The sequence below is a fragment of the Lasiodiplodia theobromae genome (assembly GCF_012971845.1).
Source record: "Lasiodiplodia theobromae strain AM2As chromosome Unknown scaffold_5, whole genome shotgun sequence".
Taxonomy (NCBI): Eukaryota; Fungi; Ascomycota; class Dothideomycetes; order Botryosphaeriales; family Botryosphaeriaceae; genus Lasiodiplodia; species Lasiodiplodia theobromae.
The window spans coordinates 1,100,451-1,118,230 of NW_023336541.1; the positions used below are offsets into that span (position 1 = coordinate 1,100,451).

General features: G+C 53.1%; 4 protein-coding genes across 4 annotated transcripts; 2 read left to right on the forward strand and 2 right to left on the reverse strand.

Moving 5' to 3' along the window:
* Window positions 1-385: 385 nt before the first annotated feature.
* On the reverse strand, window positions 386-1,282 carry LTHEOB_2180 (Enoyl-hydratase; the record flags this gene model as incomplete). The annotated part of the gene is made up of 1 exon (XM_035510964.1): window positions 386-1,282. One exon carries the CDS (start codon window positions 1,280-1,282, stop codon window positions 386-388), a length of 897 nt encoding a protein of 298 aa, XP_035365120.1.
* A 904-nt stretch (window positions 1,283-2,186) lies between these two features.
* LTHEOB_2181 (MFS siderophore transporter) lies at window positions 2,187-4,161 on the forward strand (the record flags this gene model as incomplete). Its single annotated transcript, XM_035510965.1, has 4 exons — window positions 2,187-2,449; window positions 2,506-2,776; window positions 2,838-3,177; window positions 3,230-4,161. The coding sequence occupies 4 exons, from the start codon at window positions 2,187-2,189 to the stop codon at window positions 4,159-4,161; spliced, it is 1,806 nt and encodes a 601-aa protein (XP_035365121.1).
* A 1,387-nt stretch (window positions 4,162-5,548) lies between these two features.
* LTHEOB_2182 (Aerobactin siderophore biosynthesis protein iucb) lies at window positions 5,549-6,952 on the forward strand (the record flags this gene model as incomplete). The annotated part of the gene is made up of 1 exon (XM_035510966.1): window positions 5,549-6,952. The coding sequence occupies one exon, from the start codon at window positions 5,549-5,551 to the stop codon at window positions 6,950-6,952; it is 1,404 nt and encodes a 467-aa protein (XP_035365122.1).
* Window positions 6,953-7,489: 537 nt separating this feature from the next.
* On the reverse strand, window positions 7,490-9,011 carry LTHEOB_2183 (Aspartate aminotransferase, cytoplasmic; the record flags this gene model as incomplete). Its single annotated transcript, XM_035510967.1, has 5 exons — window positions 7,490-7,563; window positions 7,613-7,718; window positions 7,790-8,186; window positions 8,264-8,802; window positions 8,871-9,011. The coding sequence occupies 5 exons, from the start codon at window positions 9,009-9,011 to the stop codon at window positions 7,490-7,492; spliced, it is 1,257 nt and encodes a 418-aa protein (XP_035365123.1).
* Window positions 9,012-17,780: the final 8,769 nt, after the last annotated feature.

Consider the following 17,780-nt stretch of genomic DNA (forward strand, 5'->3'; position numbering starts at 1 on the left):
TTCGGCATTGACGCGGCTGAAACGTGGCCATACCGAACTGGTGGCTCGGCTGTCAATGCCGTCGGCACTTTCACTTCGACGGCCACGCTACCGATCGCTCGTCGTCGAAAGATCGCCGCAAATTTCGCAGTGATCGGTACCATCTCCGCCTGCATGAACTGATGGGGCTGCCGGGCGGGCTGCGGTGGGCTTGCAGGCGGAGTCTACCGCAGCTGAGACTCGGGGCAGCCGAGACTGGCGAAACACTTCGACACAGCACCTCGTGAAGGCCACGGTGTGGCAGGTTCAACGCCAATCCCGACAGGTACGTATGAGAGGTCAAAGAAACATCATGCATTGAAACAGGAAAATCAAAGTCCGCACCGCGGCTGTCCACCCCCTCTCTCTACAACCTGCTATCCGACCACCTGGGCTGCCTCTTCTCCGCAAACGCCCTGATCCCCTCCCTTAAGTTCTCCCCATCATTCAACCTCGCCTCCCAAATCTCCTTGATGATGCGCGTCGCATTCTCCGCACTGCTCTCCTCCCACCCGCTCACCACCCCCGCCCTACTCACAATAATGCTATCGGGGCTCTTGCTGCAAATCGCCTGCGCATACTCCAGCGCCTTCCTTACCACCGGCCTATCCATCACATCTGCATCCACTTCCCCATCCTCCGTCACATCGTTCACAAACCCCCACTCCCTCGCCTCCTCCGCCCCCACCCTCCGCGCCGTCAACGCCATCTCCATCGCCCGCTGCCTCCCCACCGTCCGCGCCAACCGCGGCAAACTCCCCTCCATCGCCACCACGCCCCTATCCGCCTCGGGCAAGCTAAACACGGCCGACCGCGCCGCCACGACCAAGTCCAGATTCGCCACCACCTCCATCCCGCCGCCGAACGCGAGCCCGTTCACCGCGCCCACCACCGGCTTCTTCCCGTGGCGGCGGCTCAGCGCCGCGAAGCCCGACGGCGGGAACATGGTGTTGTAGGGGGACGGGAAGGGTTGTTTGGCGGCGCGCGCGGCGTTGCGCGCGTTCCATTCCTTGAGATCCGCGCCGGCGCAGAAGGCGCGGCCGGCGCCGGTGACGATGCAGCACCGGAGAGTGGGTTCGCTGTCGTACCAGGTGAACAATGCGTCTAGCTCGTGGTTGCCGGTGCTGTCGATGCAGTTGAGGGTGCGGGGGCGGTTGAAGGTTACGAGGAGGATGGAAGGGGTGGGGAAGGTGAGGAGCGCGAAGGTTTGGGGGGGCGGGGGGGTGGTGAGGGTGGGGGGTGTTGTTTGTGGTGTGGTTGCCATGGTTGTTGTGAGGAGGTGGTAGGGTGGTTGTGGTGATTTGTTGTGTCGTGAGATGCCGGTAAGTTGGTTGTGGTGGTTTGTTGTGTCGTAGATTCCAGTAAGGCTCGTTGTAGAAGGTTTTCGTGTCGTTTATGGAATCAGAGTAAGGTAATATTGTAGATCAAAGAGGTATTAGGTTATCAAGTAGGATATGTAGTAGCAGTTTAGAGATGCAAGGAGAAAAGGTAAGACGACAGGCTCAGCTCCTGAATTAAAGCCTGTAGGCGTCGTAGTAGGCAGACGCGTATGGACAAATGGCCGTGCAGCCTGTCAGATGTAAGCAGTTGGCTTAAGCCGCGCACCAAGCTCTCTTGGGAGTTCTGGGCGGGGTCCGCCCAGCCGCGGATGAACAGGGGCAACAAGGAAGGGCCTCGAAACACGGGACTCAGCCCGACGGGAGACCGACAAAGAGCGCCTGACCGACATCGGAAGCTTGCAGGGAATTTCACCCGGCCGTAGGGCGCATCAACGAAAAAAGCTGCATGGGAAACGCCGAGGTTGAGCGATCTAATCTGATCGTGTGATCGGTGCACCTACTTCTTGTCTGGGAATGGCATCCCGACGCCCGCCGGCGCAATAGACCGCCACAGCGTCAAGTCCGCATGAATTATTGGTAGTTGGATGAAAAAAAGAAGAGGAAAATGAGCGGGGCCGGCTGGCACACTCTTCGCGTCGGGCGGCGTGGACGCCACATCACCTCGCGGGCCGCAGGTCTTGGCTGGGTTTCTTCGCCTATGCCGGTCAGGAAGACTCCGTCTTGGTTGAAACGCCCCAACATACAATTACACGCCTGTCCAGCGCCTTTCGTCTCGGCGTTGGTGGCTCTTCTCTCTCCCATCGTCAGGTCAATTGACTGCCCGCCAACATGCGCGTCAACATCTTCAACCGCGACGCCACCAAGCGCGACACGACCGAGACTGTCACCGAACAGGATCCCTCTGTCGGCAGTGGCGAGGCTACCTCCAACACCAACAATGCCTCGTCGGACGACATCGAACTGGCTCAGCAGAGGACTGCTGACCTGCCTCTGAGCGAGAAGCCTGAAGAAACAGCTCAGGGCGGTGTGAAGGAGATTGAAGCCATCACGCTTTCTTGGTCCAAGCCTCATGTGGTCATCGCCTATGTTTGGTATGTAAAATTGGAACAATTGAGAATAGGGACTCCATGCTGACTGCACTCGACAGCATGTTCCTGCTCTACTTCACCAATGCCTTCCAGGCGTCGATTACGTCCAACCTGTCGGCCTACATCACGAGTGGCTTCGAGTCGCACTCGTTGATTCCCGTCATCTCGATCGTCTCCAACGTCATGACGGCTGCCGCCTATCTGCCCATCGCCAAGATCCTCGACGTCTGGGGTCGCCCCGTCGGATTCTCCTTCATGACCATGATCGCAGTTCTGGGCATGATTCTGAGCGCGACGTGCAAAGATATCGAGACCTACTGCGCCGCACAGGTAAGATCCGCGCATTTGCCGAATCGAGTAATTTGAGCGCTAAGGATTCCCCCCGCTGCAGGTCTTCTACTCGGTCGGCTTCACCGGCATGATTTTCTCCGTGGACGTCATCACGGCTGACACGTCGTCGATGCGGGATCGAGGCCTGGCCTTTGCGTTCACGTCGTCGCCGTACATCATCACCGCCTTCGCCGGCCCCAAGGCGGCCGAGAACTTCTACGACAGCAACTGGCGCTGGGCGTATGGCTGCTGGGCCATCGTGCTGCCCGTCGTCGCACTGCCGCTGTGGTGGACGCTGTGGAGCAACAAGCGCAAGGCCACCAAGAACGGCCTCCTCGTCAAGAAGCCAAGCGGCAGGACCTGGCTCCAGAGCACCTGGTTCTACATTGTCGAGTTCGACTGTGAGTGCGCCCTGCTTCCATGAATATGAGTTGTCTGCTAACAACATCCCAGTGGCCGGCGTCATCCTCATCGCAGCCGGCCTCGTCCTCTTCCTGCTCCCCTTCTCCATCGCCGAGTCGGCCGAGAACGAATGGCGCACGGCGCACATCATCGTCATGCTGGTTATCGGCGTGGTGTGCCTGATCGGCTTCGCCGTGTTCGAGCGGTGGGTGGCGCCGAAGCCGTTCATCCCGTACGCGCTGCTGCTGTCGCGCAACATCATGGGCGCGTGCCTGCTCGACGCGACGTACCAGATCGCCTACTACTGCTGGAACGCCTACTTCACCTCGTACCTGCAGGTCGTCTACAACCAGTCCCTCGCGACCGCCGGCTACATTTCGGGCATCTTCGATGTCGTGTCCGGCATCTGGCTGCTCGGCGTCGGCTTTTTGATTCGCTACACCGGCCGCTATAAGTGGCTGCTGCAGATCGCGGTGCCGCTGTACATTTTGTTCGTCGGCCTGCTGATCTACTTCCGTCGCCCGGAGACGGGTATTGGGTATATCATCATGGTCGAGATCTTCATCTCGGTGGCTGGAGGCACGATGATCATCGGCCAGCAAGTAGCCATCATGGCCGTCGCGGACCACAACGACGTCGCTGCCGTCCTCGCCATCTTGGGCTTGTTCGGCTACATGGGTGGCGCCGTCGGCAACTCCATCTCCGGCGCCATCTGGACAAACACCCTGCCCAAGGCCCTGCAGGAGTACCTGCCGGCTGAGACGGTGGACCAGTGGGAGGCCATCTACGATGATTTGACCGTCCAGCTCAGCTACCCTATTGGCGATGCCACCAGGGATGCTATTATCAAGGCCTACGCACTGGCGCAGCAGCGCATGCTGATTGCCGGTACCGCGATCATGGCTTTGGCGCTGATCTGGGTCTTCATGCTGAAGAATATTAAGGTCTCGGATATGGAGCAGGTCAAGGGTGTTCTGTTCTAGACGGAGAATTGGGAGCTGCGTTGTGGAAACATGGGGTTGTGTGGGGTGCTTGGGCGGCCTGCTGTAATGTTCAGACGATGTTGTGGATTTGACGCATTGCTTGCGTAGCGTAGTTGCTTGGTTGGGAATGGTTGTACAAAAAATATCCAGGAAAAGGTTATGGGTTTGAGACTGTTGTTATTGCGAGTGACATGCACACCTGATTTTGAGTCAGAATTTGCGCGGTTGAGTTTCCACGTTTGTAGCATGAGGGGATGTCAGAATATCCCTTGCGCCATTAGGATTTGAGATGCGCAGGAACAGGCACACTTGCAGAAGGTGCGAAACACAACAAGCCGGGGCTATAAAAACTAGTGAGTAAAACTATCATGCGACCTATGTCAACTGCGTGCATGATGTCAAACATTCCACAATGACAGCATCACTCCGATGTTGACTTGAATGCTATCACATTTTCTCCCGCTTAAAGCGCTTAGTGGAGACCTATTCGCATGGTTAAGCTCTATAGGCTCTCTACTACATTCAGTATTGAACGGCGTGCTATTGGCTGAAATAGGAGAGATTTTCACGTGGTCACATCGCTCGTTTGGTGAAACATGTGCTCGATGAAAATCGGGCATGATGGTGGGTTCGAAGAAAGTTCTCCGGGCGGTGCGGCAAAGTTCGGTAGGCGTGGAATGGTGGCGAAATGGATAGATCCGTTGATAACTCAAATGACTACCTAAAGTTCGAGGCCGGGATATGCCGGTGAAGCCGTCAGCAGCTGACGCAGGACATGTCGTCGGCGTCAGGCCATGCGCAACGCTGATCCTTGTGCAATGATTCGGCCGGAAAGACACGTGGGGCGGTGGGGGCAAAGAGCTGAAGTCCTAAATTTTAAAGCACGGAAGCACTTTGTTGTTTGGGCGGAACAGGCAGGCACACGCGGCGCAGGGGGCAGCAAAACTTGGGTGCCCGGGCCGGCAAAATCCCCAGACACCGGCGCTTCCCCAACGCTGCGATCCTCATCACAGACGGGCCGAGGCTCATCAGCCGACTCGGTTTGTCGGAGTGCTCCGCTGCGCCAATTTCTCCTCATGCTTCTTTTTGCATGTTTGCCTCGGACGACAGGAGGTTGTCAAATCGCGTCATCGGCCGTGCCGCGGTTTGAGGCCTGAATGGTCCAGAAGGGACGTGTGGCGCTGTGACGAAGCCGCCGCTGTCGGTGCGTTATGCACTCTCCAACGCGTAAGCCTTAGCCCGGAGCTTAATCCGGGCTAAGCTTCAGCTCCCTAACTCAGCCCTAAGCACTGTAGATATCCAGCTAAAGTAGCTGCTGCTTCTAAGTTGCTACTCTCTTTTTCTATTATTTTTCTATCTATACAAATCTCCACGCCCTTCGGCCACAATGTCTCAATCACCTTCCAGAGAGACGCTTCCAATGCATCTCAGATTACCGCATCCGTGGTACACGACCTACACCATCAAGGTCGGCGCATATGATGATGGCCTGAGACAATTCCAAATCCAGCCCACCAATCCCACCGAGAAGGCTGCCCATGAGCAGCTTCACAAAGACGACCTCTTCTGGACAGAGCCCAGGGCCGACAACACATCAACCACCACAACAACAGACGCATCCGCCCCCTCATCGGACCTTTGGACCAACCAAGACCCCGTCCCCGTCACCCGCATCTTCTGGGGAAAAAACAGCAGCCGCCCATCCATCGGCCAGGTGTGGCTAGCCGCCTACGGCCTCGTCACCCTCTACCCCAAAACCGACGCCTTCGCCATCCAGCTCCAGGGCCCGCAATCCGCCGACGTCGCCAACGAGCTCTGCCGCGTCGGCCTGCTGGCGAAATCCCCCGCAGCCTCCTCTTCCTCCTCCTCCTCCTCCTCATCACCACCAGACTACTTCCTCTTCCGCGGCTCCTTCTGGCAGGGCGCCGGCTCGCCCTTCGGTTCGCGCCCCGTGTGGCTTCCACCCGCACCATCCGCGCAAAGCGGAGAGTTATGGGAGTTCCCGCCTTTGCCGCTGCAGCACGCCTTCCAAACAGACGTCGTCATCCACCACCGAGGCGGCCAAGGCCACGCCGCGGCGGATACCATCGACGCCGCCCTCTCCACGCCCATCCGCGCCCCCGCGCCAGCTCCCGGCACCGTCGTCTACAGCCGGTGGATCCCGCACCTGAACCGCGGCGCAGGAGCGCAGCTGGCCCTCGCCGTGCTCGACGCCGAGGACCCGAAGCAAGTCGCCCTGTACACCGCCTGGCACCGCCACGGCACGGCGGACACGCACGCCGAGTACCTGCGTGCGTTGCAGCACGGCGGCAACGGTACTGCGGGCGCAGAGGGGGCGGCCATCCCGCTGCTCGCCACGCTGGACGGCCGGCCCGCCGCGTACTTCGAGCCGTACTGGGTGCGCGACCGCGTCGAGGACGAGATCGGCGCGCATTTCGACGCGGGGGCGTTTGATCGGGGGTGCGGGGTGCTGTTTCCCCCCTCCCCTCCTGACCTCGATCCTCGTGTCGTCGCGGCGCTGTGGGGCAGCGCGGTGCACTACCTCTTCCTGGACGAGCCGCGCACCATGCGCGTCTTCGGGGCGCCGGCGTACGTCGACGGGATGGCGGTTGGGTTTGAGGGCAGGTTTCCGTTTAGTGTCGCGCGGAGGGTGGAGAGCGTGTTGGCGGAGGAGACGTTGGCGGTTTGTGGGAGGGAGTTGTTTTTCCAGCTTTGTCCGTTTGCCGGGCAAGGCGCGGTGAGGGTGGTGGAGAGGGAGAGGGGGGATGGGGGGTTGTGGGCGAAGTTGTAGGTGTGTTATGTGGCGCAGGGTGGCTGCAGAAGGGGGGAAAGAGGGGTGCACTATTGGCGTTGAATTGTTGGTGCTTTCTGGCTGAGGTCTGCTGGGTTAGGATCGCCGAATGTGGGTTGGGTGTCTGAATATGTTCTTAACGGCCGTTTCTTGCATTTTGTAGAGCACTGAAAGGCAGGCTGAAGAGATGCCGTATGGTTTGATGGTGTTTGGATGACTTTTTTCACTTGGAATCCTTAGTATAAACAATGACAGCACTATCTGTCAATATACAAGCATTGAGAAAATTTCCATAAGATTCAAAATTTGAATTGACACTTCAAAAGCCTCTCCACCAGTCTGAAAATTCTTGTATGCCCCCTGAGTGGAGTAAATCGAGAAAGCTATATTAGTAGGTAGATAATTGCTTCATTTAGCATATCAATTCGTCCTCCGCACAGAGCGTTTTATTAATGACCGGTTTTTTTGCTTCTAATCCAGTTGCACTAATACAAGAATGTCTGGTGCATTACCGCTACAGGTGAAGATGCACACAAATCATTCTGTACTATCAACAGACCTCAAAACTTTGTCGAATGCCTCAGCGACGTAAGCAACATTCATCTCTGTCACTGAAAACAAATTAGCGCCACACATGCAGCAGAAGAATTCCAAACTTACACCCAGTGACCGAAATCCGTCCCGACGGAAGCAGGTAAACGTGATACTTCTCAACCAGCACCTTCACCTGCGCCGGCGACAACCCGGTCATCGAGAACATCCCAATCTGCACACCAATCTCATCAGCCTCACAACTCTCCCCTTCTCGTCCCAGCCCTCCCCTTCTTCCTTACTTACCTCAGACAAAACATGCTCCCACTCCCCCGGCGTCTCCCTCGCCTGCAACTCCTCATACAGCCTCTCCCTCATCCTCTTCATCCTTCCACTCATCCTCAACAAGTCTTCCTCCCACTGCTTATACAGCGCCGCATCCCCGAGCACCTTAGCCACAACCCTCGCTCCAAATGCGGGCGGCGTCGTGATCTCCGCCCGCTGCAGCCGCTTAAGCTTGCCGGACACGCGTGCCGCTATCTCCGCAGACCGCGTGACGACGTGCAGCGCGCCGACGCGCTCGCTGTAGAGCCCGAAGTTCTTGGAGAAGGACTGCGCGACGCAGAACTCGAGGGCAGGCCGGCTGAGGAAGTGCCGGATGGGCCAGGCGTCGGCGGCGAGGCTGCCGGTTGCGAAGCCTTGGCTGTGTGTGGGGGGAGGCGCTCATGTCAGCTCAGGAGGGGGAAGGAGGGGAGGGGAGGGGGGAGGAGCGCTGCTTACTACGCCAAGTCGAAGAAGGGGAACAGCCGCTTCTCCTCGCAGATGTCGGCGATGCCGCGCCACTGGTCGTGCGACAGGTCCAGCCCCGTCGGGTTGTGCGCGCAGCCGTGGAGCACGACGACGTCGCCGGCAGCCGCGTCGTGGAGCAGCGCGTGCTGCATGCCGGCGTAGTCGAGGGACTGCGTTGTGGGGTTGTAGTAGGGGTAGGTGCGGCGCGCGATGTCTGGGTTGACGTTGAGCCAGATCTCGGTGTGGTTGATCCAGCTGAGGTTGGATATCCAGACGCTCTTCTTCTGACGACGTGCTTTTTCGGGGGCAGCAGCAGCAACAGTAGCAGCAGGGAGCTCGTCGGAGAGGAAGCGCGCGCCTAGGTGGTTGGAGCCGGTGCCGGAAACGGTTTGGATCGTGGCGACGCGGGAGAGGTCGGCTTCGGGGAGACCGAAGACGAGGGAGCGGGCGCCGGCGATTAGGTCGGGGTGGCCGGATAGCGGGAGGTGCTCGTGGTTGAGGGTAGGGTCGTCATGGAGGAGCTGCTTGGCCTGTGGGGGTTATTAGTTGGAGGAACGCTGCTGGTTGAGGAGAAAACCTTTTGCACGCATGGTAGAACCCATGGTTGCGCATTTTCATCGCGGTAGAATCCGGGACAAAGGTCGACCTTGCTCTCAAACTTGTCGGCGGCGAATGCGGCTACCAAAGAGAAAGCCGCGTCGGGCGGTGTATCCGCGATATCTGCAAAATAAGAAGACATCGTTTGTGACGATACTGGATCATGGAGTTGTCTCCATGAGTCCCATCTATTATATATGTCGCAGCTGTCTGTGACTGTTGAGGTGTTTCCCGCTTACTCATTGGCTAGTATTCCGGCAGAGGAGCTATGACACCGATGTCAGCTTCAATCGTGACTCCGCACTTGGAGGTTATAATTGGATGGGCTTCTAAATTGGTATCCAGTCAGGTAATCAATTCTCAAAGAATTTCCCGAGACAAAGTGGCAGGCCTTCGGCGAGAGAGAAATGACACCGACACTACTCCATATCAGGCAACTGCAAGCTCGGGGTCTTAACAAGTAGGCCGACCGACGAGTCCTCGTGTATTGCTAGGTTAGTTTAGCATGACCATTATGCAGAAGGGCTGACTGGTACAATTCCATGCGTCATATTCAGTTCACAGCCTTCAAAAGCTCGGCGTCACCAGCTGAATGCCGACGCTAGCCTATAACGAGTAGCAACAGTGTGCGGCTATAACCAACATGACACACCCTATCGTTGTATAGAACATGCTTATTCTTTTAAAAGGCAGCGGACTTCGTGTAAAAACCCAAAGACGTCTCTACGTATTTGCAATATGTACTGAAAGAGGGACATCGACAGTTTTGGGAGAGAGTTTTGATGGAATGAGGCACTTTTACAAATAATGGCATCGCTACTAATAGCGCCTATGTTCGGCAATTTTCGGTCTGGCTTACCAACAGTTCTCTATTGTGTGGGTCTGAAACCACAGATCAAATTCTCTGCAATCGTATCTCGAAGCAATAATCCAATCGCTGTTCGACTTCCTGAGCAGTACCGGCCGGTCAACAGCATCCAGGGGTCTCGGCTGTACGTGAAATGGCCCGTGTAGCGCGCCCTGACCCTCCCACCACGCGTTGAGCTCGACCAAAGCAATTGGAAGCGCAAAATAACCCGTATATCAGGAATTTGGATCCTACAAAACTTCACGATGGCCGGCGAGCGTCATATCCGTTGATGATGCCAATAATGGTTATCACAGATAGAGGACCTCTAACAGACTTTATTTGTTGAAATCATATTGGAATGGCCTTTTAAGTTCTGCAAGTCTGTATAATTGCGCAAAAATTGACAAAATCCCACCAAGTGCCTCAAGTTCATTTTGTGACTGGCTGTAAATTCCAATTTACAATGTCAAGCGCTGATGCTACCTGTGTTTAAGATGGATTTGCGTCTTTAATTATTTGCATGTACGGGAGAGAATAGGAGTATTGTAGATTAAAGTCAAAGGGCGACTGACGGGAATAGTAGGGCGGCTGTGGCTGTACTATGGCTGTCACTCGAAGAATTTATTTATAATTAATATCTCAATATCCGTCGTGCTTTGTCAAGGTAGTGTCGGGAAATTTCGTCAACACCAATTTTCCAGCTATAAATACTTTTATTTGCTTGCCTTAGACATGTTGGTTGACTTCACCTATATCCCCCAGGTTTTACGCGCGGACATGGTGACCGTGCTTAAGCTTGCAAAATTTTATATGTCAATTCATCTTACCGACTCCTTTACTCTTACGCTAGCGGACAGACAGCTTGAGGAGAGCGCGGGAAAATATTTCGATAATACCGATCTCTTGAAAAATGATGTAGAGAGGTTGGCTAGCAAAATTATTGTGCAGATCATCAATACGCTTGGCCGGGAAAACGAGGCGCAACCAATCCCAGGCTCGATTAAAATCAGAGGGCCGCGACTGTTTATTCAGCCAACAGCGCTACGTGGGCTCCAGGCGCTTTTACTTATTATGTGTATTGCTGCTCTATTGTTTGCATTCCTCCTCCGGCCATCATCCTGTCTTCGGGAAAACCCTACGTCAATAGCAGCCACGGCAATCATATTGTCCGCGTCAGACTCTGGCACGGAAGAATTTTTTGCTCATCATTGCGTCTCATCAGACGACCATGTACGCAATGAGCTCTCCCTAACACAATGCAGGCTGAGCCATGATCAAAGACCGCGCATTGAGATGGAGATTGCTTCTTCAACGATCTCAAACTCTTTGCCATCTGCGGGACAGTCTCAAGATCATTCTAATGGCCAGCATTCCTCAGGTTGGCAACCGCTTGCTCTAAGAGCCTGGGCAAAATGGGGCACCATTTTCGTCTTCTGCGCAGTCATTGCAGCGCTTGCAATACTTCAGTCACTTTCTACTAAACACTCCGGGTTGGGCACCAACAGTTCGATCGCGCAAGCAATATTCGGCTACGTCACAACAATCATCCTACTACTTTTGAGTTACATCTGCTCTAGCATTGACGCTTCTATCAGGTCTCTTAGCTCGTATAATAGCCTTCGAGACTTGTCAAGAAGACGGTCTTTGCTTCTTAAGTCGAAGGAATCGCTAAACTTTCGGGTGCCTTTTAAGGCAACAGGAGTCAAAACCGGCCTTGCAGTCATTGCTTCGTCGATAATGCTTCTGTTGTTCCCCGCCATCAAAATTGTGGCTGCAGGACTTTTTACGGACATACAGATGGTCACCACCCCAATCAACGTCAGTGTGGACATCGACACAAGCCTGGTGGATAACCTCGATTATCTCAGCTACATACACAATCCGCGAATACCAGGGGAACGCGCCTCGCAATTTGTGGAATGGATCATAACTCCCTCAATCGGCATAGAGCAGAGAGCTGGCATTGTTGACAAATTTGTGCTCAGCAATATCGTCCAACTCGACAATCAAGTCGGCAACAAATCTTTTTCTGGATCCAAGCTACACGCTCGAGTACCTGCCGTAGCCGTTGATGTTCGTTGTACCAGCATTCCAGAGGACGATTTCGAGATTACCGCACGATCCAATCACAAATGCAAAACACCCTTGTTCGACTTCAAGTGTGCTTCAGATCATTGCAGGGATATCCTCAGTCTTTCGGACTTGGAGTTGACTAATCTGGTGTATCTTGCGGAAGAAGACTCTGATTTAGCATGCCCGCCTCAGCCATTCACAGGAGCACATTACCTCCCCGTTTACCCGGACAGATACCCCATGCCGGAGAACCCCGGCCCTGAGGTGTTAGATCTCCTGCCAAATGATCTTACATGGAAGATTATTTTGGCCGACTTTACACCTATTCTATCACACGTGCCTGTCACTGCAACTAACGAAACCACCGAAAGCATCAGAGACGCCAGCTCTATTGACGCTGGGATTCCAACTCTTAGGCTGGCCAGTTGTGAGCGACACTTGAGCCTCGTCGAGATTGATGCGTCGTTCACCCAGCCGGAAACCTCCATACTCGACCAAGACTGGATCCCGTCTGATGTGGATCACCAATCAGTTTCTTACATCAGGCAATATAATACTTCGACACTCGGAATAAACCTCTGGTATATGCCTTGGGGTGACGACGACTATTTTGACATGAGCTTTAACGTTAGCTTTTCGTTTGGAGGATTACTGAATGACACGACTCTATGGCCGTCCTATGGAGGTAGTTCGAATCCGTTTCAGCTCTTAGCGGCATTCGCTGAGTACAAACACCACAACCTGACATCTTTACTCAATTCTGATCAGTTTGCACGCATAAACGAAGAGATGTACACGGCATTCGTAGCCCAGATGCTCACGGATATGCGGTCTTTCGCTTCTGACCTGGTCAACAGCTCTTCCCCTTCGAGAAAGACGGCCCAGGGGACCATCCTTGCGAGCCATGCACGTATCGGTCAGGATCTGCGGACCACAATCATAATCGAGGTGCTGCTAGCTCTGGCTCTGATCTGCGTCCTGTGGATCTTCTCTCGCTTCACGGGTGACGCCATCCTTCCGAAGGAGCCCGACTCGATCGCTGCACGCTTGTCGCTTTTAGCTGGTAGCAGACTCGTTGAACGTTTGCGCAGGGAAGGTTTTGACAGTACAAGAGAAACAGATATTTGGGAAGAGCCATCCTCATTGGGCTGGTGGAAGGTTACTGACACCTCCAATGCGGCGAATGGGTCTCGAAGATGGAGATGGGGTATCGATGTAGGAACAGATGCGCACCTCTCGGGCTGGGACAAACCGCCAAAAGACACGGATAAGCTGAAAGATGTATCGACTGGGGACAACATCAGTCCAGGTCCCTCTGGAGATGGGCCGCAGGGCATGCATACAGGGAATTCTGATGGAGTCATCGAGCCGTTACTGCCATTTGTAGAGGATATATCAGGTGGTGTTCAAGACAGTGATATGCAGTGGTCGGATGGCGGGATACCCTTGAGGAGAATAACACTGTGAACATGGGGAAGATAGCAATTGATACCTGTCTACATCGATTACCTCTTCAAGTCTTTTATATGTCTATCAAAGGTAACTATCCTGAAAGATGGGAAAAGGGAAAATGTAGAGTAGAGTAGTACGTAAAGGTCATAAAAGCTAGAAATGATTATGGAGTGGGGGTATCAGCGCTGCCTATACGAAGGACGTTGCAGAAAACTACACAAACCCGGTAATCATCCTGAAGGATGCAAAGACTAAATCGTTTGCGACCCTACCATGCCGGAGCAAGGGGTGGCTGACTTTTCTGGGGCCTCGTCACGAAGCGTCTTTCTGAATGCAAATGCTTCGAATATGGATGTTGAAAACACGGGACACGGCGTCGCTCGGCTGACTCTGATTTCCTATTTTTCGATTTCTGTCATAATAAACTGTAAGCTCTTAGTCACTACTTGCTGTAAGAATATCATCTCTTCTATTGTTTTCTTAGCGTCGTACTTCTATTGGCTTCTCGGAAGGAATCTTAGAGTTTTCGTTCTCTACGGACTATCCTTATCTATAGGCCTCAGCCCCCTACAGGATTGCACTTAGGGCACTCCGTCTATCACCACATCCTCTGTGGGCGTTCCTCGTGTGTGGGCTGGCAGTGGCTGCTTACTAAGCCCATGGACGCCGTGCTCCCGTGCTCCTACTAATATCGTGCTGGGATTCCCGCCCGTGTGGCTTTAAAATAGCCTAGTAAGTCTCTAGATCTTGCAGTGTCCGTCCCTGTGCGGAGCTTTATCCCTTGAGGCCAAATTGTCCGTATGTCCTAGGGCTCTTAATGTTTAAACTTAATGGATTACTCCCTCTAAGTGCCTACATTAAAGGCTACGTTAAATTACTTCTCGATTTCGTCTTAGGCCAAGCACTAAGCGGTTCTAATAGCTCTTAAACACGTAACACTATAGGCCTATACGATAGAGAATTTATTCTATAAAGGAAAGGCTACACTAAATCACCTCAATATTTCTCAACTGCGCTTACGGAGAGTGTTACAATAGAAGGATATCATGAGTTCTTATTCAAGGATAATCGTCTTCAAAGCTAGTCTCTCCTTGAACCACTCATCCTGAAAAACATGACCGATGCCTAAGCGGCGAGCTACATTAGAATCCTTAGCATACCAAATTAGCATGACGTTCAGTACTGCTCGATCTCTGCTATATTCCAACCCAACACTGTTCAGGACTTCCTCTGCTTGCCGATACCCATTACAGCTACTGAGTGCTATGAAATTGAATTCTTTCTTCTCAAGGTTTCCATCTTTGTTGAACGTATATTCGAGTGATAATTTCGGGAGCCAGATTCCACCTATATACTTTCCTGCGGATGACAAAATCCGGAATGTAGGACGGATATCATGGCGAAAATGGTCGTCGAGGCTTTTAAGGCGCAGCGATGCGATCTGAGTAAATGAAAGAATACGTCCGAGCTTCTTGCAAGCTTCGTCTCGGTCAGCCTTGTCGAATAGGGTTGATGAAGCCGAAATTAACTCTTTGTCGTTCTCGGGCTGAAACGGAAATTCTCCTGTTCTTATCAACCGTCCTTTAATTGTGATGTCTCTGAGCTGGCATGCTTCCCGATTCGTGGACACCCATTCTACATTACTGTCCTCTTGCGATTCTTGAGCAATAGGAAATGCCCATAGAGCAATAGGCTCGACGGGTTGGTAAATTTGTACACCTCCCTGCGCGGATGTCCATGACCAGCTTGGAAAGATGTCGCTCTTGTGAGGTTGAATCTCTGAAACAGGTTCCGTGGAAATGTCTTTTGGGGGACGTCTTGCTTCGTATTTCCAATCAATAGGCTGCCAGTGGATCCAATCATAGAGAGGTGCGGCATTTCCAAAATGATGGTCGTGGCCATATTCTCTGTTCAATACTCCAGTGAATGCCCGTAGTAAATCACCCGGGTCCGTAAAAGACCGCGCCGCGTACGCTTCGACCGAATCGGGAAATCGAAAGTACAGTGGTCGCCTTTCAGAAATTTCCGTAAAGCATTCGGTATTTTGGATATTATCATTGCAACTAGAATGATATACCCCGCATTCGGTGAAATATAGACTGTTTGTTGAGCAGAATTCCTCTTGAAACGTCCATCCTCTTTTAGCCCAGTACGACGACTTTAAAAGGTCTTGAATTTTTGGGAAAAAATCGGTCAAGGTGATTCCCTGCCATTCGATGATCTTTAGACTTCGTGATTGTCTTGGTTTTGAGACTCCCGGTAGGCCGTCATTGGCATCTCGTCCGGACAGGGCTATGATAGTGAACTCCGAAGACCCAAAAATAGAATCCATGCGTTGGATTTGATCGTGCTTCGATTCGTTGTCCTGGATTATGCAAAGCCGATCGACCCAGAGGTACCGCCGATCGAGTTGGCGACATACTTCCATGGCGTCTGTTATGGTGCGCGGGAGTGGTGCTCTAGAGAGACTTCCTTCGACCTCTAGGTCATTGATATTGCCCGTGCTAGCCTGGAATGGTTTTTCTTTCTGCGGCGAGCTTCCCCAAACATAGCTTAGCGCGACATAATTGACCGGATGGTCGGGAGTGACGATGCAGTCTCTGTCTACGTCAATGACCCGGAAGTCGACTGGTAAGTCCCCTTCTTCCCTATACGTTTCGGATAGCCATCCTCTTATTTGCCCCCAATTGACATCTTCCTGAAGTTGTGAAACTGATTCTTGTGAAAGAGGAATAAAATGATTCTGGTTGGTCTACCGTAGGTTGAGGTAACACTCCAGGTCGCCGTTGCTCCACTGTACTTTGGGATGCCAAAACTGGTCGTAGGAAATTGACAAACCAACCCCCGGCTCCGAGGTACCATACGATGCCATATATTCGCAAAACTGGCATCCATTCCTTGGGCTCTCCCGGTGATACCACTCTGTATATAATGTGGGCAGGTCCAGGTGGTCGCGCTTGAGAGCACAGCAAACGAGATGGCGGATGTTAAGGTGTTCGCAGAACCCACATGCGGAGCTTGGGAGCGCGTTCTCTCTACGGCGGCATTCGCAGTCGCTGTGAAATAAGTCTTGCAACCAGTTTCTTTCACCTGATGGTCGCTTGTATGGGTCTGCGCGAGGACTAATGTGCGAGCACCAATAGCAGCAGGGATCCATGGTTTCTGGGAGCATGATTCGTTGGAGAGTTGCTGCAACTTGAAAAGATGAAACGGCTGGTCGATTTTTCTTCGTTTTTGGATGAAAAGTAGAGACTTTACATTGAATAAATCAGGCAGCAGAGGTAGAGATCAGTCTTGTGGCTGGTCTACGTGTCACAGGCTTATTGCGCCACTTCCCAGCCCCAAAACCACGACTACAAAGCTCCACACATACCTTTCTCAGTTAGGAATGATATGCAGCACAAATACGAGTGGGATGGTCAGCTGGCATACCTTGCGTAATGGCGCGTGGGTCAGGAGAACAGATCGCACAATGCCCTGCCCAAGTTTTAACAGCTCCAGCGAATTGAATGTGTGCCTCAAAAACAGGGTGCAATCCAAGAGATCGTGCAGAGCCTCGTTCCCGGTTTAAGTTATAAGGAAGACTGCACCCATTTTTGGTGGGTTATAACGCCGTTTCGTATGTTTTGAGCTTCTAACCGCCCCGTAACCTTAATTATTAAGCGCTTGCGGCGCCAGGCACCCGAGACGATATTTTCCGAAGTGCAGCATAGTGATATATTCCTTCGAGCTAGATTTTTGGCCGTGGGTCGGAAGTACTAGGGAGTAGCAACCGAGCAATCCCGCGCACTGCGTAGCGCTCGTCTCGAGTGTCACGGTGGTGGGTCGTGCTTGGGCGATGACTTTGGTGTGGTGGCAGGGATTCGCTATTAGCCCCCATTCAAAAGCGGCGACAGATTCGCTGGCCGACAAGGATGCTTAAAACGGAGGCAAAGACCGCTTAAAGTAATGGCAGCCTTTCTACTGGGCGTTTATTACATTTAACTATATTAGTACTAGCATACTAAATAACCGGTAGACGAGTTGGATGGTAAAGTAAGAAGCACTGATAAGAATTCAGCGATTCCGCGAGAAGCGAGCCTATCGCCAACTTGCATTAGTAAATTTCGCGTTCTCAGTCAACACGTTAAGTCTGGGACGTTCGCTACAAAATTTCCGGGGGTACAGATCCGTAAGTTATTGTTTTTTTCCCACGACGTATTGTCAGTGGAGACGTGGGGCTCGGAAGCGGCTGAGAATTGGTGAGGGGGTCTTCCGCTCCCTGTCTGCCCCACGCATGTCCGCCCCATCCCAGCTGAGCTGAAAACGCGACAAACCTCACAGCCTCGTGCTGTGCTGGCAACGAGCAGAGCCTCACTAATGCAGCAGGCAAGCGACTCCGCCCCCAAAGACACAAGCATGGCCAGCCAGCTACTGGCTGGCAACAGAATCCTCATCGGTAGTCGTTTTCCTCCCCAGCCTCGGGGATTGTCAGACTTTAAGAATACAGAGGCTCTCTCCACCCATCATTTTTTCTTCTCGTCGCAAATTCAAAAT